Source organism: Scardinius erythrophthalmus (assembly GCF_964197995.2).
Source record: "Scardinius erythrophthalmus genome assembly, chromosome: 21".
Lineage (NCBI taxonomy): Eukaryota > Metazoa > Chordata > Actinopteri > Cypriniformes > Leuciscidae > Scardinius > Scardinius erythrophthalmus.
In genome coordinates, this window is record NC_138241.1 from 12309708 (window position 1) to 12337056 (window position 27349).

General features: G+C 36.7%; 1 protein-coding gene across 1 annotated transcript in view; it reads left to right on the forward strand.

Moving 5' to 3' along the window:
- Positions 1–27349, forward strand: part of prkceb (protein kinase C, epsilon b) — a 128033-nt gene that overhangs the window by 97546 nt on the left and 3138 nt on the right. The window contains exons 11-14 of the mRNA XM_081351851.1: positions 4253–4407; positions 15171–15309; positions 19571–19759; positions 24324–24470. Of these exons, the coding sequence (XP_081207977.1) occupies positions 4253–4407; positions 15171–15309; positions 19571–19759; positions 24324–24470 (630 nt within the window). The remainder of the gene's footprint in view (positions 1–4252; positions 4408–15170; positions 15310–19570; positions 19760–24323; positions 24471–27349) is intronic.

The window sequence follows — 27349 nt, forward strand, 5'->3', positions numbered from 1 at the left end:
TTAGACCGGCTTGTTGGGTCTTGGTGGTTATCTGTCGATCAGACCTTTTCTCTTGCACGGCGCAAGACGCCAGTATCTGTACATTTCTAATTAGAGGCAGGAAATGTTTATTGGCATTTGATTGGGTGGGCCTTTGCTGTAACTTTGGGCACATTTTAAACAAACTATTTCAGCATCCTGTTTAAATTCGCTTTCATAGCAAAGGGACAGACAGGGCAGACTGGCCCACAATTATGCAAGATTACAATGAAAGCGTGATTTCTGTTCTAAAAAAATCAGCATATCATTCATATCACCAAAGTGAACCAGTTGGATGAGGCTTTTAATGTCTTAAAATATCACCCACACTTCATTATTGTCTAAATTTGGAGAAAAGACATGGGTAGCAAGGAATATTAAAGGAAATATTTTAGGGCTGCAACGATTCATCGAGTTACTCGATTTACTCGATTACAAAAATTCCTCGAGGCAAAAACTCTGCCTCGAAGCCTCGTTAAATTCCTATGACGCGCACTATACGCGCAGGGATCTGATTTCACACGGACCGTTGTTCAGTGTTCAGGAAGCACACCATAGCGCGTGATACATTTTGAATTTATTTGGCGCGATGGCGGAGAGTAAAGATGTCCATAAACGGCAGAGAATGTCTAAAGTTTGGGATCGCTTCCTTTCAGCGTCGCTGAAACAAGGTAACGATTCTGTCCCCCGCATTTTTTTTAGACCCAGCGCCAATATTTCCGCCCGTGCCTAATCCTATACAATGATGTTCGCTGATTTTAATCCCATACTGTATTTAGTGATGTCGTGATGCGGTTTGACTAGATATGATGTTTAGCTTTGATGTTTTTAAGAAACGTATACGTATAGCCAGGGGCGCAACTACCCAGTGTCAGAGGTGTATGCAGCAACAATTTTGGCGCCCCCCACCCCACCCAAAAAAAAAAACAACAACAAAGAAATAAATGATAGTAATAGCCATATATTGTTAAACAAATGCACTGAAAACTAAAGGAAACTTTAATAATTAGTTTTGTACTAATTTCTATACTTCAAATTAAAGATGTGATTGGGCCAGCCCAGTGTCAATCAAGAAAAGAACCAATGGGCCGCTGGTCTACGTGTGTAATGAAAAAAAAAAAAAAAATATATATATATATATATATATATATATATATATATATATATTTTTTTTTTTTTTATTATTATTTTTTTTTACCAATGTATTACAACGGCACTAACCCAGCGCCACCAATTAAGCAAAACAAAATAAAACGAATGGGCCGTCGATGTACGAGTTTTGTGGGCCGTTAAGACAAAGACAAAAAAAAAATAGCCTAGATGTATCAGCCCAAAAAGAACGTCGGCCCACCGGGAATCTCCTAGCCTACATGCGTGGACGTCACACTTTAAATCCTACCGGTTGCCTTTGACCATCCACTTATTTAGCTGCTGGCGCATCAATTGACATGCCATCTCATTTTCCCTCTATCTTTTTCTATTTTTAGCTCGACAGCTTTTTTGCTTTATCCATCTTTTTCGACTCGTACGTGCTCGCTCAGCGCTCACGGCGCCCCCGCCTGCTCGCGATATTATCCCCCCCCCCCCCCCTCTCTATGTCAAAATTATATGATGGAATCTTATGAATATCCTACTCTAGCCTGTTAGTCCTCTAAAAAGTTATATAACATTGAGGAAATGCAGAAATTATTTAGAAATGCACAACAGTCTACGTATAGATAAAAAAAAAAAAAAAAAAAAAGACCATCGCTTTATTGGCGCCCCCCTGGTGCTGCGCGCCCCTATGCGCCGCATATAGCGCATACCCACTTTTTGCGCCACTGCGTATAGCCTAAAGAAAGAACCCCTTCACACACACACACACACACACACGCACCCTCGTCTCTCTCACGCGGCAATGCATCACATATGTGACCCTGGATCACAAAACCAGTCTTATGTTGCACGGGTATATTTGTGGCAATAGCCAACAAAACATTGTATGGGTCAAAATTATAGATTTTTCTTTTATGTCAAAAATCATTAGGATATTAAGTAAAGATCATGTTCCATGAAGATATTTTGTAAATTTCCCACCTTAAATATATAAAACATTTATTTTTGTGAATGGATGCAGCACTATCGCCAATAGAAATGGACAACTTTAAAGGCGATTTTCTCAATATTCCGATTTTTTTGCACCCTCAGATTCCAGATTTTCAAATAGTTGTTTCTCGGACAAATATTGTCCTATCCTAATAAACCATACATCAATGGAAAGATCGTGTATTCAGCTTTCAGATGATGTATAAATCTCAATTTTAGAAAAAATACACATAAGACTGGTTTTGTGGTCCAGGGTCACATATGCTTAAACTTTTATGTAGCCACGCAAAAATAATTTCAGCATGCGTTCACTGTATACACCGAGACGTGATGGAGGAACAAATATTGTATTGCAGTCTTTGCGAGGCCTTGTTTGTAGGCTATGTCACGTCTACTAAATAGTTACAGACAACAACAAAAAATGAAACTCCCCAGCCTGCTTCTCCAAATCCACTCGTACTTTTGGGGAAGACATAATCGGCTACCAAAGTAATTGAACATAGAACATTTTAAATTAACAAAAAAATATATATAATACTACAAAACGTGCTAATATCCTTCAACTAGCCTAAGTGAAAAACAAAATGCTGTTCTTTTTCTATTTAACAAAATGCATATTTGCAATAAAACATTCCCCTTTTCAAAGCTACACTTATTTTTTTTATATAAATTGTATACATTGTGTACCTGTTTGGCTTGATATTTTATATTCATTTCATTTATTTTTGTTCTCCAGTGGGAAATTTGCAGAAGGTGCAATCCTTTTTTTGTAATGTTGTATTAAGAAGATAAAACTAAGGGCAAATGGCCTTTACTATTTAAGTTTGTATTCATAGTTTTACATGTTATACATGTTTTACATTATAAAGTTGACTTAACTGTATTGTTATATAAGTGTTGGCACTGGCACTTATAAACACTAAATGGGTAAAAATTACAATAAGTAGGCTTAGTTTTGGAGCCAAATTGGAGTTTTTCAGTCACATCATTTTCGTTATGCATTATTTGTTTTGATTGTTTAAAAACACACTAATTTTTTTTTATCCGATTACTCGATTAATCGATCGATTAAGTGCTAGATTAATCGATTACAAAAAGAATCGATAGCTGCAGCCCTAAAATATTTTCCACACCCCAAAGATACACTTCAGGACTTTTCCGCTCCAAGTCAAAAATTGTTTTATCCTGCAACATAGAAAATATGCACACAATGTGTAAAAAACCCCACTATGAACTCTTTTTTTAAAAATAATTCAATCAAGTTGTATCATTTTCCATTGTTAGTAACTTTTTGGGAGAAAGATCCAAATTCGGTGGTAAACCGGTTCTTCTCCATGATTTGACAAATGAACGATGATTATGAGTATGTTTGTTCACAGTTCAGCATATTTCCTGAGCCAATCTGTATGTCTGCTGACTAGGACACAAGTCACATAGCTGGACTCTCAGTATGTGTGGGTTTGATATACATCTTGATTTTTTGAAATGATGTGCATGACCCACTGAAGATAATGAGTTATTTTCTATTCAGCCGAGCAGGGCAATGGGTTCATGCTTTCTTAGAACGGATGGATGCTTCTAGGCCTGTGTCTCCTCTCACTGACTCTGAACTTCCCAACATTTATATTCTATTCTGTGTATTGTTTGTCTTTTAACACCAGTTGTGGTTAATCGGTGGATTTCGTAATTTCTCAAAACATATTTTCTTTTGAAAGTGCATTCCCCTATGCCTGGGTCCTTTATGTAAGGCTAGGCTAGGCTTTTTTTTTTTCACAGTGTTTGATTCTGTTAAAGGACCTTGAAAGTTGTGGGCGGATCACTGTATTAAAGTGTGAATGGAAATGAGATGATTCTTTGTAATGGTTCTGTCAAAAGGTTTTGAGATAATATGTCTCAGTCTATCACTATCACGTCCATCTCAAAATGTATAAAATGTATTACCTAAAGCAGTGTTTACCAAAAATATAAGTTAACATGTTAACATGCAACAAATTCTCAAAAATAGGGGTGCAGATTAAGAGGTTAAGACGAAGACTTTCTCAAAATAATCTTTAATTAGATTAAGGAACTGAAATGTTTGGATGAAACATTTAGAAAAGTTATTGCGTTATTGAGCAATGACCTTGTTTCTTCTATTTGTTATCTTCAGGACCGTTTGTTCTTTGTCATGGAATATGTGAATGGCGGAGACCTGATGTTCCAGATTCAGCGTTCACGCAAATTCGATGAAGCTCGTTCCAGGTTCTATGCTGCTGAGGTGACCTCAGCCCTCATGTTCCTGCACCAAAATGGGGTCATTTACAGGTAAATTCATTGCATGGCAATTGACCACTGTAAAGGGCCAAAGGTCAAATCCCATTCAGCCATTGTTTGGTTCTGAACAGCAAACTTCTTCTGTTTGTCTCACTGATAGACATAGCATCATTGTTAAGTAACCAGAAGAATGGAATGTCTTGAAACCTCTAAGCCAAAATACCATTGTAACACAAAAGATACATTCCAAATTTAGTGAAATTTTAGCCTGATCATTTTTGGACAGAAAATTAGCCATCCGTTCCAAGTGTTTGCTGAAGTTTAATCCGGAATTCAGATCATTTATTTTCTCCAAGGGCTGTCACGCAATCCTTCACAGATTAGGTCTGAAGCGAATCAAATGCAGACTGTATCACATGAACTGGCTCTGGCATGGTGCTTTGTATCTTTAGGAACTATTTTGCCTAGAGACAGGAGCCCTTGTCTGCCTTGTTTACCTCAGGTTGTTTACTTTGATGAGCTATGTGCAATGATTTATTCGTTCCCAGACAGTTTGTTTACACTCTCAATTGTGTGTCATTAACCACACACAACGGGCAGTGCTTCTGGGGCTGGAAGGCCAGGCTTTTCTTGGGATCATTTTGTTTTCAATGTGTAATCCATCTTTACTGTCAAGAAATATCATAAGTTTGCATGTTGTTTACGTGCAGCTTTATTTTGTAGTGTTGACCTCATGCATAGAATTAATCTAATATAATATCAGTTTGCAATTGTATGCATGATGCCAGCAGTACAAAATAAAGCTGTACATAAACAACATGCAAACCTATGATGTTTTTGGACAGTATTTTACAGTTGAATCTGTAAAATGACATATGAATCTGTAATATAGATTTATTTTTGTCATTTCACTGTAAAATCATATGCATAACAACAGCAGTATAAAATAAATATGCATGTAAACAACATGCAAACCTATGAGGTTTTTGGACAAAATGACAAGTTGAATCTGTAAAAAATATGACAAATGAATCTATAATACAGATTCATTTGTCATTTCACTGTTAAATTGTATGCATGATGCCAGCAGTACAAAATAAATATGGACACAAACAACATGCAAACCTAGGATGTTTTTGGACAGAATGACAAGAAGATGACAAGTTGAATCTGTAAAATGAGGTATGAATCTGTAATACAGATTAATTTGTCATTTCACTGTACAATCGTATGCATGACGACAACAGCAGCTGTACGTAAACAACATGCAAACCTATGATGTTTTTGGGCAGTATGATTAGAAAAAGACAAGTTAAATCTGTAAAATTACAAATGAATCTGCATTACATTCTAGTCATACTGTCCAAAAAAGTTTGCATGTTGTTTACATGAAGCTTTATTTTGTATTGGTGTCATGCATACGATTTTAGAATCATGCAACATTATCATTTCATTCTAAAATCGTATGCATGACACCAATACAAAATAAAGCTTCACGTAAACAACATGCAAACTTATGATATTTTTTGGACAGTATGGCCAGAAAATGTAATGCAGATTCATTTGTAATTTTAAAGATTCAATTTTACAGGTTTTGTAGCTGGTTCAATAGAATAATGTCACACAACGCTGGGAGCTCAAGTCATCATGACCCCTTCTTCCTGTCGCCCCTCTGGCCCTCACTGAACCCAGCGGCCTGTGAGTTTCCTCACCCACCCATTCTCGGCCTGGTCCTGAGCTCTTTCTGGTCTTGGGCAGGAAGAATCTCATTTAGAGTTTAATGTTGTATTGAATTAAATCAACCTCCTCCCCACACTGGCCTTCCTGAACCCAGACTTTCAGAGACTGAAGGGAAATGGGGAGGTCTTATGAAAGTAGGAGACTTAAGGCGTATAGGTCAAGCAGAGGTCCGGTGGTTCTAATTACACTGAGTTTATTATTTTTTCCCCTTAAAATTGACAATAATCTCTGCTGTTCGCTACTCTAGAGACTCGTACACCATGTTTTTAGTATGTTCAACAAAAAGAAAATGTTACCATATGGTCATATGAACTTAATTTGGATTATTGCAAGGTACAAGAAACCAAAACGTGAAATACAACATGGAACTCGTCATACTCGCCAACATTACAGCCTTTACATGTGCTAAGAAGATTTTTTTTTTGTCAGGTTCATTGCTCATTTAGAGCACTGAGTGAGTCCCCTGAAAAATAATAATAAAAAACCCTCTCCATTCACTTCATGAGCAGGATCTATTTAAAAACACAGTGTGTTGGACGACTGCCATTATATCCATTCACGTCTCTTATCCACCTTCCATTCGTCTGAACCCTTGTTTAGGCTTACAATCGCTGACATGATGTTTATTTGGTAAGAAAGTAGACAGGATGTGATTCGGTCAATATGAATGGCTTATTGTGTGGTATAAGAATAACAGTACACACACATACACTGTACACCTCAGATCGGCTCAGGCGCCAGTTCCGTTGATTACCTGATGATGACGACTAGACCAGTGGTTCCCAACCTTTTTCCTTGGGGCCCCCCCTATGTACATATTTAACAATCCGTGACCCCCCCCCCCAAATATATATATATATATATATATATATATATATATATATATATATATATATATATATATATATTTAGGGGTGTAACGGTTCACAAAATTCACGGTTCGGTATGATACATACTTACTACGTAGGTACGTACATAGTACATACATACTTTGATACAGCAAAAAGAAAGAAATGCCAGAGAAATTTCCTTGATTTCATTTTTTTATTCTTTTTTTTAATTAAAAAACATCATAAAGTATGATTTTTTTTTTTTTTTTTACTTTTAGCAATTCTAGAGCTATAATTCACTCTTCTTATGAGCATATAAAACAAAACAAAAATGTAATATTGTAGTAGTTATAAACAAAGGTTTATATTATTTCAGATTAACATTTGAGGGCAGCAATTGTATTCATAATGTAAAAATAAAACCGATGTAATGTTACTTGAAGGCATTATAGCCTATTCCTGTCAAACTTCCATGGGTGCAGTTAGTGTTACTACAGTAAATCCATGGTGAATGTTGCAGATCTGTGGACACTGTTTCTTCCAGCTTTCCACGTCAGCGCTGATCCGTTAATAACGGAGAAATGTGAATGTTTCTCACTAGATCTCGCAGCGATGTTATTACTTCAATCGCGAATTGAAATGCTTTATTTACTGGATCTCTTATTAGCGCTGTGTAGTAACATTATCGCATGATCACGATCGGCTCGCGCTGCACTGGTCCAAACTGATAAACGGTCCTTCAACCACACAATAACGAGCAGTTTCGTTCCGCTTGCATTACGTTTGCCATTTGATGTTGGGCAATGTTGTGGTCGCGCCGGCGTCTCTTACATTATGAACGTGCTTGCCACGCGCAACCCTCCTATACATTTGAAATAATGAAATTGTAATTGAAATTCACCTCAAAGCATATCCGCTCCCGCGCCCCCCCTGTGAACTCTGGCGCCCCCCTAAGGGGGGCGCGGACCCCAGGTTGGGAACCAATGGACTAGAGGGATCAGCAACTCCGGTCCTGGAGGGCCACTGTCCTGCAGAGTTTAGCTCCAACCCTAATTAAACACACCTGAACAAGGCAACCAGTGTTTTCAGGATTACTAGATAGATACAGGCAGGTGAGTTTTTATCAGGGCTGAAGCTAAACTCTGCAGGACAGTGGCCCTCCAGGACCGGAGTTGCTGATCCCTGGACCATGAATCACTGGACTAGTGCTCCACCCTCAATGAAGGTCATTTTAAGCGCAAAGCATCCTGGGAGATTGATTGATCGGAGGGCTCATGTGATTTGGCTCTCTCTTTGCTCTAGCTCAGCACAGGAAAAAACAAAGGAAGCAAAAATTGTACAGGTACTTCATACAGGAGATGAGGATCACAAAATAATATGGTGTTCCAGACACCAATGTCTCACTAGGGACATAAAAACATTTCACTCATCTGTCTGTGTGTGTCTGTGTGAACTTTGAATATACTGTGTAAGGGAATTTGTTCAATCATGTGTAAAGGGCAGACTGGGGTTAGTTGTAGCTATAAGGAACCCACACTGACATACTGTACAGCCAGACAAGATTCAACTGTATAATAAGGGAGATTTTACAATTTTATGTTGTAATTTAATATACTTTTTCATTTTTCACTGTCATTTTTGATCAATTGAAGAAAACTGAATAAAAGTATTAATTTCTTTCAGCAAAATTTTTTTTTTCTGACGACAAACTTTTGCGCAGTAGTGTGTGTGTGTGTGTGGTTCAGGTATATACTGTATATAGGTGATTCCCTATAAGGATGGACATACTAGAAATCGTTGACATTGTGGGGAAATTTGTTGGTCCCCATGAGGAAAACAGCTTATAAATCATATTAAATTATGGTTTTTGAAAAAGTTTTCTGTGATGGGTAGATTTAGGTGTAGGGTTAGGGTTAGTGGCTTGAAAATGTCAATAGCTCAGTATAAAAACCATTACACCTATGGAATGTCCTGACAATTATACGAATTCCAATGTGTGTGTGTGTTCCGTTAAAATTTGAAAGCCATTGAAGAGCCTATAATATATTTTAACCCAAAATAAGTTGTGAAAGGTGTTTTGTGTGTGTGCATTAGTACTTCAAAATATACTTTCAAATCACTGTCTTTAAACAGTTTTCACTGTGACAGTGTAGCACATATAATATGTATATAGCACTTGTAATATATACTTTTTTAATGGGTTGCCTCTCTAACATTTCCCACCTTCAAATGGTCCAAAATTTGTCTGCTCATGGGCAGTCACTAATGCGGTCATATTACGCCTATCTTACGCTCTCTGCATTGGCTACCAGTCCGATATTGATTTTAAAATTTGGCTATTTGTTTCCAAAGCCCTCAACAATCCAGCCACTCAAGGCCTCAGGCTGTGGAATAGCCATTATGCCATTACAGTATCTGTTAGAGCTGCTCCCATGGTTTCCGAGTTCAAATCTATGCTAAAAACTCATCTTTTCTCGTCCGTATAACCGTCTGTGACTGTGTTTATGTATTATGTGCAGCACTTTGGTAAACCAAGGTTGTTCAAAATGCGCTAGAGAAATAAAGCTGAACTTGAACTTGAGCATGACAACGTGCCCCTCTATTGTGTCAATGTGTTCAGTGAAATATACGCTTTTTTGTTGCCAGTGTTTTAGGTTTTTGAGGTTTAAATTAGGTAAAAATAATGACAACTAGCTCTGGTCACCCCTAAATCTGACCACCCTGCAAAAAGCGAGCCGTGAACCATCATCATATTATTACCATTGACCGAGGCACTTCACATCAGGTTGCTCGAGTAATAATGTCCCTGTAATAGGTCCAAGGCAGAGCTCTATGACGACATCATGTGAAACTTGTGAAAATCATTTCCACCGGCAATAAATACAAATTTCAGATTATTCTCCCTTTTGTTCGCCCTCATTTTGGGAAAGCCCTACACTGTAGGAGACCTTGCGTGTCAGAAGACATGTTAGCTTTGCTTCAAACGAATGGCAGAACTGCATTTTTCCCCCATGTGAACTAATTCCACCTCTCTGTGACCTGACACACATACCAGGACGGAAAAAAAAACACAGAATGCAGAACATTTGAGAACAAAATGTACAGGTGTAGTATTCTTCTCTATCGATGAAGGACATGGTGGCAGTTTTGATTGAAACCACGGAAGTTTGATCTGGTTAAAGAGGGCATGTTTGATCTTGACTTCTCTGCTGTAGATTGTAAGTGGCTGGTTTGCTTGTTTGTTCAGATTCACTACATCTAAAAATAGATAGTAAGAGCAGGTGGCATATATGTGGCTCCTCTGCTTGATTACATCTTTTGTGGACCTGTGGCTCTTGAGGGATTTGGTAGCGGTGTAACATGGGAGCTGTATTCTTGGCAGGACATGGAAGGCACAAAAGTGCTGAGACTTAGAAGGGCTTGTGATGGAACATGTGAGCTGGTAGTTATTGTAGTATTTCCACACCTTGTACTTGCGAGATCTGCTTTTGTGTGCTCTTTGTGACCTTTCCCCTGAAAAGGAGTATAATACGATTGAGATAATGTTCCTTTTCCTACAATAAGGATAAATGTGATCCACATTGTGTAAGAGCTAATTGATATTAACCAAAGAGCACATTCAGAAATACGCTTTTACTTTAGTAAACAACTTCTTCTATGTACTAAGTATGGACTAAGAGGCTCAGTTACAGCCCCTATAATTACTAATCACTGTAACCTTGTAAACAAGTTGCACTGATTGGTTGCGCAATGATTGGTTGATTTTTGTTCCTTTCCATCCAAAATATATTATGCATTATATATTCTAAAACATTAAATAGGTTGTGCTGATGTTGCCTGGTAACCTTCCAGGTGTGCCCAACTAACTTAGTTTTCACAAGCTATGCTGACCTTGATAGGGTATGTAAATCACTGCATACAGAAGTGCACTGCATTTAAGAAGTCTCATGCTCATCAAGACTGCATTTAAGTACAGTACAGTTAAAAATAATATTGGGAAATATTTAAAATAGCTGTTTTCTATTTTAATTTATTTTCATGTGATGCAAAGCTGAATTTTCAGCATCTTTCAGCATCAGTTTTCAGTGTCACATGATCCTTCAGAAATCATTCTAATATGCTGATTTGGTGCTCAAGAAATATTTCTTCTTATTATTAATTTAAAAAAATAACAGCTGTGCTGCTGAACATATTTGTGGAAACCATGATACATTTTTGTCAAGATTACTTTATGAATAGAAAGTTCAATAGAACAGCATTTATTTGAAATCTTCTGTAACATTAAAAATGTATTTACTCTCGCTTTGAATGCATATACGCTGAATAAAATGATTTTTTAAATGTGTATATATAATTAATTTCTTTATATAGATAGTCACAATGATCTATATATTTATTTAATTAAATAAAAAAAATATTGTTATACTAAAAGATTGTACAAAAACATTACACGTCATGTCCTTTGGTTTGTTGGAATGGAATAGCTTGTTGTGCTTTTGAAAAAGTGCATATTTTTCAGCTTTTAGCACATTTTTTAGTAGAGAGAGGTTGTTGTGTACGTAATGGAAAAAAACACTTCTCAGGATTCACTTGAAACACAGGAAATGCTCTAAACTGAGTCTGCTGCTGTTTCCCTCTCTCTGTCTTTCTCAGCTTTCTGCCTTGTTGTGTTCTTACTATGTCAGTATACTTTCCTACAAATGAATGAAAGGAGCTCTAGTAAATGTAACACAATAGTTAATCTCATACTCATGTCTTATTGCTGCTGAGGTTTTCATTACACCTATAATGAAAAAGAAAAAAATTCATTGTATTTTATAGATTTTTACTACTAACTCTCAAAAAATCATCAGAGACAAATCAAATCAAATACGTTTTGTTAAATTTGAGAAAAGCTCAGAAACTGAAGACGTAGACACGTACTCTTCATCCACAGCAGCCAATTAATGCCACTCTGAATTAATGCCTGTACCTCTGTTTTAGTGATGTTGGTTCAGCTTTGCTTTTTAAACCAGAAGAACGAAATAGCTTTTTGTTATATATATATATATATATATATATATATATATATATATATATATATATATATATATATATATATATATATATATATATATATATATATATATATATATATATGAATGAATCCGCATTTTTGAACGAATTATTCTAACGATTGACTCAACAACTCACCCATACCTGAATGAATCAGCGGCTTTGAATGAATCGGTTGACTTAATGATTCAATGACTCACTCGTTAAGACAACGATTTGCCGCCACCTACTGGTGGTTTATTTGCATAGTCAAAAGTACAATTTTATTATGGTTAAAGAGATAGAATGCGTAGATAGTAGTAGATTATTTGCATTTATAAATAGACTATTACAAGTGAAATATAAGATAAAATTGTTGAGTATAACAGATGATAAATTAATTGCAGTTGCATTGCATGAAATGTTTGTCTGTCTTTTTTTTTTTTTTCATATGGGGGCCTCCAGCTGTTTTCATTGAAACAGGCCTCCAAATTGAAATGGCTACTTCTGGACAAAGCCTCACCTTGCAACCTCTGAAAGTCATAATCAAACTCTGGAAAAAACAAAGAGTATGTTACCTAACATCTTGGAAAATAAATGCGAAAACGAGAGCAGCGTTCACCATTCATGCACTTCAAAGGGGACAGATAAGAGCTGCCAATGTAGCAATGTCATATAATCTATATCAGCAAATGAAACTCACTGATGAATTAAAGTCTCTTTCTTGGAAAAAAAAGGAAGAGCGACGTGACCAGAATGCGTTGGAAAGTAGACTACTGTAGGATAGGACTGGATAGAGAGAAAAAAAGAGAGACAGAAATAAGAGACAGATGGAGAGATGGACAAATCTTGTGATGTTAGAAGCGCATGTGGGTAGAGGACAATAGAGCAGCCGTTCACGTCTCATGAACTTTTTACCCCTTTCTTTTTGTGCACCTACACTAAAGGTTAGATTCACCTACTTATTCTTTATTTGTACTATTTTTCCACAATTTCAAATGGAAGTATGTAAATTATGTGAAAAAAAACAAAACAAAAAAAAACACTATAATTAAAACCAATTTAAGCTACAGTAGTGGCCAAAAGTGATGTCCGGCCGATTAAAATTGAAGCATAAGCATATTGCATAGTCATGCTTGGAGTTTCCTGAGCTTTTGGATTTTCTATGCAGTTTTTTTTTTTTCTCTTTTTTTCTTTCTTTTTTTGCAGTAAAATAAATTTGTCAGATTAATATCTTAACCAAGTTTGGTGTTTTGTTCTTACCCAATATATAAAAACATATACAATATTTTCCTTATATTTTGATGGTTTAATCAAACTGGTAAGGTCATTAATAACAAATATCCCAAAACGGTTTAACTCCTCAATCAAGAAGTGTATCTTAAATTTGGTAAGTGGGTCTCTCACTGTGCATCTTTCCAACATTCATTAAAAGCTTTTTTCCCACACCTCTGCATGTTAAGATTGATTGAATACTTTTGGTGGGGAAAGACAGAGAGGAATGAAGCCCCTCGCGCCAACTTTTCAGACCAACGGGAACGTGCCGAGCACCAGGGTGCCTTTCTGAAAGGGAACAGTTGCGTAAGGGTTCAGACGCTCCCCTCCCTTTTCAGTGAGGATGGTTTTATGAAAACACTTTTGACTGAATGACATCCTGCGAAGTGATGTTGACATTCTTGTTGCAATCAACCATCAAACCCCAATCCGACTGGTTTCATCCAACTCCTTGTTGTCTTTCATCAGTGGCACCTTATCATCTCTCTCTTTTCTTTTTTTTACTCTCTCTGTCTCTCTTTACCTTTCACTTGTGCTGGTTAAAATCACTCCACGGGTACATGCTGTGCCTGAGTCTTTAATAGTAGAGCAAGCCCAATAAACCAGTGTTTCTCAAACTTTTTTTGTCTTGTATAGCCCCATCCCGAGTGCTCAAATACTCCTGCAATCTGTCCGGAAATCTTTTTAACTTATACTTTATTTATTTATGGTCCACTTTAGACATTCTACTAACTACTAAGTAACTTTGCAACTACATGTCAATTAACTCTCATTAGAGTATTAGTAAACTGCATTAAAACTTATAAATTTAGCTTTCTAAGTGTCATACTTATATTAAATACTTGCATACATTAAATGTTTCACTGTTGTTCTGAATTTAACATACAGTATGTACTGTACACCGTTTAGAGATTAATCAATTTCAATTTGATGAAAATTTTTCACGCAATCAGAATATGTACATTTAAATCAATTTAAATGGGTTTTTCATGTAAAATATTTAGTGTTACTCTTTGCAGTGTTAAAGAATAAAGAATAGATGGTACTTTTTTTTTTATTCTCATTTACATCCAATTAAATCTATTTTAGTGTAATGTTATTCACCTCAGCTATGGTCATCTAGTGAAGAGACATCTTTATCAGTCTTTGCCTTCAAGCAATTTGTTTTAACTATTGACACTGCTGGAAATTGACAGACTTTACTGAAGTGTGAACATGGTTGTCAATCTGTCGATTAAGACCGTCAAAGTACTATTCAATTTAAAGTTGCACAATTTCAGGTGCAAGTTTCTGAGTCTTACTGAATATGCACAATTGAGAGAATTGTGATTCAATATGTTATTTTATACAGTTCAAATATCAAAGTTAGTTTTGCGTGAACATCTCTGTATCTTGATGTAATCCATTTCAATAGCTAAGAGAAAATGCTTTTAAAATATAAATATAATTAAATGTGAAAACTTTGGCTTGATACTTTGACCTTTAATTGACTAAAGTGATGTCCGTGTGCACAGGCGCACATCAGGATATTAGTGTTCGCTTGATCAAACTAATATTAGGGATATGGGTGTCAGTAAATGATTCACCGGCTGTGTTGCAAGTGTTGCTTAATATTTGGATAGAGAGAGACATCCAGAATCTGAATCATGCATCAGTTATTTCAGGATGTTTAAGATGGCTAGATGTTTTGCTCTTTTATTAAATTTCAATTTATGGTTAAGCAGAGATGAGAATAAAAGCAAAAACAATAAAGATAGGCTAGGTATGTTTTAAAGATAAAGATGTCCGTTTAAGTTCATTCAAAGTTAACCTTCACAAAATTCTTCACAGAAATCCCTGTGTGCCGTTTTTCACGTAATACAAACATTTTAGTACATGCTACATACTTATGGTTTATGATGCTGTTTGTTACATTTGCTTACATTTTATTTATAGGGATTTGAAACTAGACAACATTCTGTTGGACGCTGAAGGTCACTGTAAGCTGGCAGACTTTGGCATGTGTAAGGAGGGAATCCTGGATGGCATCACGACCACAACATTCTGTGGCACACCAGATTATATTGCCCCAGAGGTACAGTATTTCACACTCTCACAGACACAAATGCCCAGTGAACACTCGATAGTCTCTTTTTCTATTGCTTGGTTCTCGTTACATTGTTTAAAGGGATAGTTCGGCCAAAAATGATATTAAACCCATGATTTACTCACCCTCAAGCCGTTCGAGATGCATATGTCAATCATTTTTCAGACGAACACATTTTCAGTTATTTTAGAAAATGTCTTAGATCTTTCAGTGGTTATAATGTGAAGCTATGGGGTCCACTCCTTCAAGTCCCAAAAATGTGCATGCATCCTTCACAAAAGTAATCCATCCGGCTCCAGGGGGATAAACGAAGGCCTTCTGAGGGTAATCCGTGCGGTTTTGTCGTAAAAATGTACATATTTAAAACTTTATAAATGAAAATAACTGGCTTCCGGTAGCGGTCGACGCGCATTCACGGAGATGGATGCTGGCGTATGAAGTAGGACGTAGCGTAGGAAGCGTTGTGACGTAGAACGAACGTGACAGCGCAGCCAGAGAGCAGAGCAAAACAAAACTCTACGTTCGTTCTACGTCACGACGCTTCCTACGCTACGTCCTACGTCATACGCCAGCATCCATCTCCGTGAACGCGCGTCGACCGCTACCGGAAGCCAGTGATTTTCATTTATAAAGTTTTAAATATGTACATTTTTACGACAAAACCGCACGGATTACCCTCAGAAGGCCTTCGTTTATCCCCCTGGAGCCGGATGGATTACTTTTGTGAAGGATGCATGCACATTTTTGGGACTTGAAGGAGTGGACCCCATAGCTTCACATTATAACCACTGAAAGATCTAAGACATTTTCTAAAATAACTGAAAATGTGTTTGTCTGAAAAATGATTGACATATGCATCTCGAACGGCTTGAGGGTGAGTAAATCATGGGTTTAATATCATTTTTGGCCGAACTATCCCTTTAAAGGGGACCGATTATGTCCCTTTTTGATGTAAAATAAGTCTATGATGTGCCTAGAGTGTGTATGTGAAGTTTTAGCTCAAAATACCCCACAGATCATTTTTATAGCATGTTAAAATTGCCACTTTTTGGGGGTGAGCAAAAATGCGCTGTTTTTGTGTGTGTCCCTTTAAATGCAAATGAGCTGGTGCTCCCGGCAATAACAAAACAGGACAATCTCACACACTGAAATTTTTTTAAATTCTGAGTAGTGGCGTTCAGCCCTATATGTTCAGTCACCTGTCATCTGACTGTACTGTGCATAACAAATGCGCGTTTATGAATTATGCAGACGGTGAGTATGGCGGTATGAAAAAAAAAAGACAGTTCTGGTCTCCTGGTGCTTTCATGTGTTATGTTAATGCCATAATTCCCACTTCTGAAGTTGAGATTACTTGCTTGTTGCATTCAAGGGGTGACTTCAAAGGGCGTTCACGTGCAATTTGTAACTAGAAAAACTCGTATTTGCGAAAAAAAAAAAAAAAGAAAGAAAAAAGAAAAACTCGTATTTGCGATAATTCTGATAGCACGTGAGGGCAGCATCAGTGAAAACAGGCAGAGACAATGGCAGCTTTAGCAACATCAGCCGTACAGAGTGCCAGCAAACTCTTTCAGAAAGGCAATTTGGAAAGACTCACAACATATGACGTGTGATTTTTACTTTGTCTGAATCTTAAGTTTGGGCACGAAGCGTTGGTATTGCCCCATCTTTCCAACCCACTGACTCCTCGTTTGTGAAACAGTCCGGCACAAAATGATTGGTGCAAACGTTTAAGCCTTAAGCGATTTTCTTCGGGGCGTTTCCTTCGATAATGTAATTTAACCACGATGTCTCCAGTGACTCAGATGGTGGAGACTCTTATGCGTCATCTCAAAACACAACACTTGTAATGCCTCTTTGGCGCAGACATTGTACAACTCCAGCTGCTACAGCGAGGATACAGAAATGGTGGACTCCCACTCAGGGCTGTGTCTATGCTAATAGGGTTGATCGCCACTGGCTGTGGGCGGGGCTTCTCCCCACTATGACATCATTGGAGGGGGGAATCTGAATCAGCCCATTCGAGAGACTGCTTTTGACTTAAAAAGAAATTAGTAAGTGGATTTTTACCATTATAGGCTTTTGCGTTTTGGGTGTGCTTTGGCTCTGCGTGACTGTGCAAACGAAACTTGTTCTGTCTCATCATGACCAAAAAAGACATTCACTATTAGGCTTAAGAGATATAACCAGTTTAGATGGAAAGGATCTTAAGCTGACTAGCTGACTGTACAATGAAAAAAAAAAAGTTGCTGCCTTAAATTTTTGAGTGCAATCAACTTGGATGTCTTAAATGTCATTCAACTAACTTTAAAAAATGAGATGTATCTTGTATAACATAAAAAAGTTGTAAATTGCTTAACTTATTTTGATGAGTTAAAGCAATGTAAAACATGTGTTGTCATAACTTACTGATCATATCATTTTTTATAATTTGATGCCATTTTTCAACCTTTTTCGCTCGTTGTGACAACTAACCAATGCCACTCCCACACCATATACACGCGCTTATCTATTTACGGAAATGACTAGACACGTACAGGCGAGTGATGTATGTATGCACATCCCTCTAGGTCTAACATATAAACACTTACAATAGGCTTACCATAGTGAATCAAGTACGATGAAAACATTATTTTAAAATGTTGTTAATTTTGAACAAAAAAGTTACATAGTGTACCTTTTAATATTTTTGTTAATTGACTGATGCCAGATATTTACTGATTGATTGGTTTATCACCAGCTTTCATATTCATTAAGCACAAGCCGAGATACTCTGAATTTCTTAGTAAACGTTTAGTTAGTTTCTTTTTTTTTATTATTCCTACATATTTTGACTAGGGCTGTCAAAGTTAGCGCGTTAATAACGCGTTAACGCAAAATCATATTAACGGCACTAATTTTTTTAACGCGCGATTAACGCAGCGCGTATTTTCTGTTTGACCCGTGGCCCAACCCCTAGTTGGAGAAATGGAGATACACAGTGTTGCCAACTTGGTGACATTGCAGACCCCTTTAGCGATTTTTTTCCCTTCAACAAAGCGCCCAAACCTTATTTAGTTTCTGAGAATCTACCGGTTATGCCGGTACTGCTCTCTCAGCACGCGCGCGCGCCTCTCTCTCTCTCTCTCGCTCTCTCTCACTCTCTGCGTCTCGCGCGGAGGAGCAGCTCTTTAATTCACAGATATTAAGTTGCTTCTCTAATTTTACAAGTATAGCCGAAATCAGAGCACAGATATTGTCTTTATCTTATGTGTATTTGATTTCACCAGACGACGGCTCGATTATCAGAATTTTTGTGCAGATTAACTTAACATCTTAGAAGGAAGAGCTGGTTATGTCTTAATGGGTCGCGTTTCAGTCACCATTTCAAATTCATTCCGTTGACAACAGAAACAGTAAAATATACCAATGAAAACATTTTTATTGAGAATTTAGCTTCATCAAAATGGGCACAGAGAGAGACAAACTACAATGTAATAATAAATAATTAATGTAGCCTACATTTAGCTTTAGAAGAGCTGCCCCTGTCATGCAAAAATCTAATCATGTTTGTGTTAGTAAATTGCTCAGTGCAAAGAAAGAGAAGTAATGGTAACCTGGCATTTTTTTGTTCTTTCTACATGTCTAATAGACATGAACAAGTTCTTTGAAAAACATCTATGACCTTTGAAACATGTCTCCTCCTTATGCTCTATATTGACTATGGTTTCAATAATAAACATACATTTGCATAAAGCATCTATTTATCCATGCCCACGTTGATTAGAGTATTAGTATTAATTTAAGGTACATTTAGAACAAATAAAAAAACGTGCGATTAAATGCGATTAATCGCGAGTTAACTCATGACAATCATGCGATTAATCGCGATTAAAAATTTTAATCGATTGACAGCCCTAATTTTGACATACTTGAATTAATGTGACAAAGAATGGTTTTACGAACACAGATGTGTTTCATTGTTGAATGAAAATAAAATGTTGCCATTTTAATTAATATTTCATTAATTAGTAGTTTTTCAATGTTTTCCATTTTCAGTTTAGCCTCAGTTTTTCATTACATTCAGATCTACAGGTATGAGTTTTCATATTTAGTTTACAGTAATAACCATCAGTGACCGCAGAACTTCACAGACAACTGCCGGTTTTTCAGCACAGAACAAGTGCTTTGATCTGGACTTGATATATCCTCAGTTATTCTGTTATAAGCTTCAAATGACTTTCTCTTTGTTGTGATGTGTCCTTTGCAGATCTTGCAGGAGCTTGAGTACGGTCCATCAGTGGACTGGTGGGCTCTAGGTGTGCTGATGTACGAGATGATGGCTGGTCAGCCTCCTTTTGAAGCAGATAATGAAGATGACCTTTTTGAGTCCATTCTCCATGATGACGTCCTATATCCCGTGTGGCTCAGCAAAGAGGCCGTCAGCATTCTTAAAGCGGTACGTGTCCATTCTTTGGGAATTTTCCGAATAATTAATTTAGCTTTCTCTCTCTCTCTTCTGGAAAGAACCGTTGTGAGTGGTTAAGTAATAGAAGAGCAAAGGAAGATGACAGATTAGAAAAAATGACACTTCTTCTGGGAAAAGAACAGATTGTTTGTGTTCCCTGCTGGATTTTTGGATTGTGTAATCTCAGAGGCCTCATTTCAGGATGAGCAGCCCACCATTGCATGGGTTCCTCCTGTTTTAACTGTCCGAATTGGTTAAGTCAGGACAAGTCAAGTCACATTTATTTATATAGTGCTTTTTACAATACAGACTGTTTCAAAGCTACTTTACAGAGATAACAGGAAGATGCAGCAGTTTGTTTCCAGGAGAAAAAAGCGTCACAATCCATCTTAAGTAATTTCAGTGATGTTTCATTTTGTTGTAAAAAAGTTATTAATTCAGTTCATTCATATATATAGCCGCTCTGAAGATCTGAATCGTCGTACTTGATTCACTATTCCTCTGGCCAATGAACGAACAGTGTATGATTCAGGCAGCATTACAGGTCAGAAGTCAGATTGGATTGGAAGAATCAGAATATTATCCAGTTCCATCTGGTTGAAGATCGGAGTCATCACGCCGGAGTTGTCTTGCAGCTCTTTTGAAATTAAATTGAAAAAAAGGAAATTAAAATACATAAAAACTGGAGTACCACAAGTTCATACAACTAGTGTTATATGTTCTGTATCAATTTTTTTTTTTTAGTTCTAAAAAAACTAATATGTCAAACAGGATTGGAATGACAGAAGGGTGAATCAATGATGGTAGAATTAAAATTTTTAGCTGAACCTTTTTGATTCCTTTTCAGCAAAAGTCTGTTTGTTCTCCATTTCATCTTGTTGTCTAAGAGAAACAATGCAATATTAAAGCAATTCCAGTGGGCAGTGTCTTTTCAGTCAATGCTTATTGCTCATATTTATTTTTCTGGCTTGTTTGACTCGTTTCTCTGTGTGTATTTGTATGCATGACTGCTTGTGTTCTTTAGCATTTTTTATGTTTAAGAGTTACCTGCGTTACTCTCATAGGCTACATTCAGAGTGCAGGCAACAGTGGCCCATATTTGACTTAGATCATTTATATATATATATACATTGAATTGGCTCCATCACTCTCTCTCCTCTCTCCACCTATAGCTGGTGTGTGGTGAGCGCACTGGCGCCGTTGTTCTGTGGCTGCCGTCGCATCATCCAAGTGGATGCTGCACACTGGTGGTGGTTGAGGAGAGACCCCTGATATGATTGTAAAGCGCTTTGGGTGTACAGTAGTACATATGAAAGCGCTATATAAATGCCTCATTCATTCATTCATTCATTATATATATATATATATATATATATATATATATATATATATATATATATATATATATATATATATGAAGAGTTAAGATGCAAAAGCCTCTATGTGCCATCTGAAATTTTCTTCTAGAATGATCATTTTTATCAAGCTCATTTATTTAAGTTCAGTAATTTCACTTAAATGACAATTTATAGGTAATTTTCATTGCCATTTAAGTGAAATTACTGAATTTAAATAGACGAGCTTGATAAAAATGATCATTCTAGAAGAAAATTTCAGATGGCACTCAGAGGCTTTTGCATCTGAACTCTTCATATATATATATATATATATATATATATATATATACAGTATATATATATATATATATATATATATATATATATATACAGTATATATATATATATATATATATATATACAGTATATATATATATATATATATATATATACAGTATATATATATATATATATATACAGTATATATATATATATATATATATATATATATATATATATATATATATATATATATATATATATATATATATATATATATATATATATATATATGATCTTTTCGATTCTGATTTAGGCCACTTTCATATGTGGTCCTAAATCAGATATAGGTGGACATTTTGCGTGGACTGGAGACACTTTGGTCACAGTACATACCGGTAGTTCTTTGGTCACTCGGTTTATATAAAAAGACACCGGGTGTTACACCTCATAAACAGTGTTGGGGAAGGTTACTTTTAAAAGGAATGCATTGCAATATTGCGTTACTCCTGTTACTTAGTTACTTTTTAAGGAAACTAATGCATTATGTTACTTTTTTATTACTTGCTTTCACCTGGGCTGGGCTTGCTTGTTTGTTTTTTCATTTTAAAAAGTTCTAGATTTGGCAAATGTTAAGGCCCTTCCACACCAAAAGCGAAATGAATAAGCCTCAGGCTGAAGGAAATGCAAAATCTCGCCTGTACAGTAGAGGGCGCATCTCAAAACGTTCAGCTGTGCTGTCATTCTGGATTGCAGAAGAATAGGATACAGGAGAAGAAATTTCAATATGTCATGTTTATCTAAAGTCATTTTTGCTTATTTGCATGGTTGAATTGGATCATCGAAAGTCAGTAGCAAAGACATGGATTAATAAAGTGAGATTAAATATATAAAGTAGATTTGTGTTATTTAAAGGTGCATAACGCAAGTCTCTGAGTTTTTGCAGAACTATGCCCCCCTCTGGCGACAAATAAAACTGCAACACTACAACTGAACGCGCATGACGTCACGCCCAGTCTCAAATTCGGCCCGAATCCCTCTTATTTATTTTACTGTACAGGATTATAGAGGCAATCGCAGTGATCAGAGAAGGGCTCATTCAGCCCATCAGGCAATTGTTTAAGCATGTATGGGTTAGAAAAACGGGTATTTTTAACATGAAAAGTTGCATAATGCACCTTTAACATATTTAATTATTGCAGGTTTGCGTAATATTCTGAGTTTGCATTTCATCGTTTTATTCATTTTGACGAATATTGAATCTGTTTTTGTGCAAGTGAGATGAGTAAATGCCGGCTCACATTTAGTCTAGAATTATAATAACCATCATGTTTACACAGCGCACACAACACTTACTCATGATTTCTCTCAACATGAGTACAGTGTCAGTCAATAAATGGGAAAACAAAGTAACTTGCATTACTTATTTGAAAAAGTAACTCAGATATTTTGTTGTAAACTTATAAGTAATGTCTTACATTACTAGTTACTTCAAAAAAGTAATCTGATTACGTAACTCGCGTTACTTGTAATGCATTACCCCCAATACTGCTCATAAAAATCACAGTGACAGCTCTATACAAGCAAAACTTCAGGGAAGACTATACATTATATATCATTCTCGTCTGTGTCTTCCACACGAATTTACGCGGTACATCACCTTGTAAATGAACTCGTAAACGTTGACTTCAGTGGCCTCTATGTTTACTTCCATATGAAAGCGTGCTGCTTGTCATCTTTTTTATTGTTCTTTTGCACATGCGGGTCAGTGCAGGACCATGAACACACTCCAATCTGACGTTGGCCACATTTAAAAAATAATGTGAATAGAGAGCCTAAGTCCTTCCCCTTCCGGTCGACCACCATGGGACCTTAGTTCGGAAAAATATTGTATGGTAGTCAATGGCGAGAGACAACAAATATTTTGATCTCGTTTGAATTGTGCCCTGATTTACACATATGATGTTTGTCAATTTAAAAGATACATTTTAAAGTCAAGAAAGTCGCAGCTTGATGTAAAACTGTTGAGGTATAAGACTGTGAATATACGTAATTAGAAAGAATACAAACCCAGAAGGCGCACATGCGACGTCATACCTTTTCTCTCAATTAATGAAGCTAACTTTACTGAAGCTAACCTCTGTCATTTTTTCTATAGTCTTACATTATAATCGTAACGTTACGCCGTCATGCCTGAGTGTTTTGAGCCAGAATACACACATAGGAGCAACGGATCTTGTGACGTACATAGTGCGAGACGAGAGATGTAGTTCATTGAGCGATTTTCACATAAAACTAAACGTTACTCTTCTGTTTTACGACAAACTGCGACTTTCTTGACTTTCATAATTACCTTTTAAATTGACAAACATCATATGTGTAGTTCAGGGCACAGTTCAGACGGAATAAAAAGATAAGTTATCTCTCGCCATTGACTTCCATACATATTTTTTCCGAAGTAAGGTCCCATGAGCCGGAAGCGGAGGGGCGGGACTTAGGCTCTCTATAGCCACTAAAAATTATATCTAAGCAATAAATCAGAAATGAGCACTAAGGCTTGCAGTATGAATGTAACCGGGCACATCAGTTTGTGTGTGTGTGTGTGAGTGTGTGGGCTTTTTCCTTCACATGTCCAAGATTTACTTTGGCCATCCTTTGCCTATTTGTAAAGCTTTGTGGGAAACACAGTCTGTTTGTCTTGGATAGTGTCGCGCACACTGCGATCTGTCTCACTGGCACTGTAGTCACATGACCTATGGTCAACCCAGGTCATCTTCCACAGGATGCATTCTTACATCACTCATACATCATCATTGACCATCACAACTCAACATAATGCATATGTCTTCCGGGTAACATGTCTGCTGTCAGCATCATGGCCCAAATCTTTGATATTTTGCTTCTCTAATCGTTTCTTCTTTCTTCGCACCATTGTTTAGTTCATGACGAAGAGTCCCAGTAAGCGGTTGGGTTGTGTTGTGTCCCAAGGACTGGAGGAAGCTATTAAAGCGCATCCATTCTTCAAAGAGATTGATTGGGTACTTCTGGAACAGAGGAAGATCAAGCCGCCATTCAAACCACGTATTGTGAGTATCATTATGTGTGAGATATTGAGGACGGTCACTTTGTTACAAAACCTAGTGCGCTGCCTACGTAGGCAGCATTTTAAGGCATCATAGGCGAGGGGGGGCGGAGGGGACGACATGGCTATGCTGCAAATTCAAAGGCAGACACAGTGCGTTTATCCTTCCCACAGAAGTCAATCCCAAAATGCTTTGCAATGTGTCAACAAAGCAAGATATGTGTTCAATATAATTCAGTATTAACAAGAATCAATTAAAAAACTGACTTTTATTCAATTTATGTGTGTGCTATGCAGTATAGGCCAATATTTTTTATGCTTATTGTTATCTTAGCAACTTGCTCATTTTAAAAGGTTGCATTAATTATTAAAGTTAATGCTAAACTGGAATCAGTTGTGAGTGGAGTCTTTGTATGAAATTGCCGCCTACAGTGTGTAAAGCATTCCAAATTGCTAATTTATTAAAGTTCCATTTAAATTAGGATTTTGCCTTGAGGTGCAGTCACATTCGCACAATTGCACTGGCTAAAAAGGTACATTGTCTTTTGACAGTAGTGTAGCGATCTATTAAGCACAGTTCACTCAGAAGGCACTTTCAAACAAAACGCGGTGATTACGCGTGACCAACTTAAACCGTTGTGAAATCTGCTAATAGAGCCATTGTGTGTTTATGTATAACACTAACCTGGCATAACTTAATACATTTGTGTGGACAAGTCAAGTCACTGCTGCAAAATGACAAAATAACAGCCAATTAGAATGCATTTGATGTATAATAGAGTGGAACAACTGGGTTCCGGAAGAAAAAAATCCCATTCATTTTCTCCTAGGGGAATTGATTTTGAACAATAACTTGACATAAAATAGTGAGTCAGGGTCTGTTCTTACGAGTGCCCGAATTTGTGTACATGATGCACTGATTCACAACCTAGGAAGCTAGGGAGCTGATTTAGATGCACCCGCTGCAAATTACTTAAGAGTCATTTACCCTACACTCTCAAACTATAATATTTGTATACACAATATGCATATTTTGCAATAAATTTATATATAGAAAAATATCTTTATTGATCTTTATTGATTGCTTATTTTCGCCATTTTGGACCAATGAGATTTCACTGTGGCTGGGAACTAACCATTGAGATGTAACAGAGATAAAAACAAATAACCTAGCTAAACCTCTTGTTTAGCATCTTTTTTTGCATTTACAACTAGTTAGGGGAATAAAAATCTGATTGTTATTGTGGAACTAGGATATACGGCTTGACGCTTTATCACATCGTGTCTGGTTAGGACAGATTTTAACTCTGTACAGTATATTGGCTGGTTCACCACAGACATATACTCGGGCCGCTCTAAATGCAGAGAACATTACGGTTCTTGGACCCTCATGATTCTTTGAAGTGTTTGTGTCACATGTCTGTTTTTGGTGGTGTGAACAGCGTGATATCTGAGATGCTCTTGGACTCTCAGCACACATCAGACACAGCACTTTGATACAGAGATGCATGCTGGCTGCTCTAAGTGTGTGTGGAATGCGTCTCAGATAGTGTGAGGAGGGGTCTGTCCGTCCGCCCCATTTTCACGCCTGCTCACAAGGCTGATGAGAGCCCTTAGAGGGTGTGAAGGAAAGGAAAGGTCTGGAGAGTTGGGGAAAAAACATGCACAGATATATTTTTGTGTGTTGTGTTGTGTTGTGTTGTGTTGTGTTGTGTTGTGTTGTGTTTTAAACAAGGAGAAACTTCTTCACTGTGCTAGTGATTACCAAAAAAAAAAATGGTCAAAATGATTGTCAATCCATGATATAAAAGATTGAAGTATGTGAATGCATGTTTGGACAGGGGCACCTGCAGGATTTCATCTGAGGGTACGCACAATGTGGAAGGTTTTGTTGTTGCTGTTGTTGAAAAAATTAATTTGCTAAAGGTAGCAATTCAACTAAAGTTTTCATTTTCTGAGTATGTCTGACATTCATGTATCTATTACACACTTCAAACAATTAGTGAGAGCAATTGTCTCAAGACACATTTTAAAGGGTTAATCCAAAAATGAAAATTCTGTCATCATGATTTTGGTTAATCTTCAAAACACAAATTAAGATATTTTTGTTTCAACTTGAGAGGTTTCTGTCCCTACATTGAATGTCCAGATAAGAAAAACTTAGAAAAGGTGTCATACAACGAATCCATAATCCTTGGTTTAATCCAAGTTTTATATAATAAATACTTAATACTTAAATATAATTAAATATAAATATTTATACAGCGCGTAATGGAATCACGTGACCCCTGCACAAGCTTCTGTGTTTAACCATATGTAATGCATTATATATGCACTCCCATTCAAAAGGCATTTTGACCTAAAACGAAAACACGGTCAATCTTAAAAGTGGCGTTTCCATTCTAATTATGCTTTTACACGAAAGTTTGACTCTGGTAGATTAACAAAAAGAGCCTAGGTTCAATTTTGGCGAGAGTTTCCCTTTAATCAATTTAATCTCTTCTCAAGACTTGGATTAAACCACTTGATTCTTATGGATTCATTTAATTTTTTTATAAAAAATATCTTAATTTGAGTTTTAAAGATTATCCAAAGTCTTATGAGTTTGGAATGACATGAATTTAAATTGGTGAGCTAACCCTTTAAATGATTTAAAACAGAAAACATTTCAAACAAAATACTCAAAGATGTCCATCTAGCACATGTTCAAATGGAAAAACAACTGAAAAACAGCATGGGTGGACAATGGCTGCTTATTCACATGACACGGCAGAAGCCTCTCAAAAAGAAACCTTTAGTTTCAATTGTTTGTTGATGAATGTCCACTTTATACCACACTGTTTGCTCTTCTTTAAATATCCCGATACTGTGTTTTACCGAGTG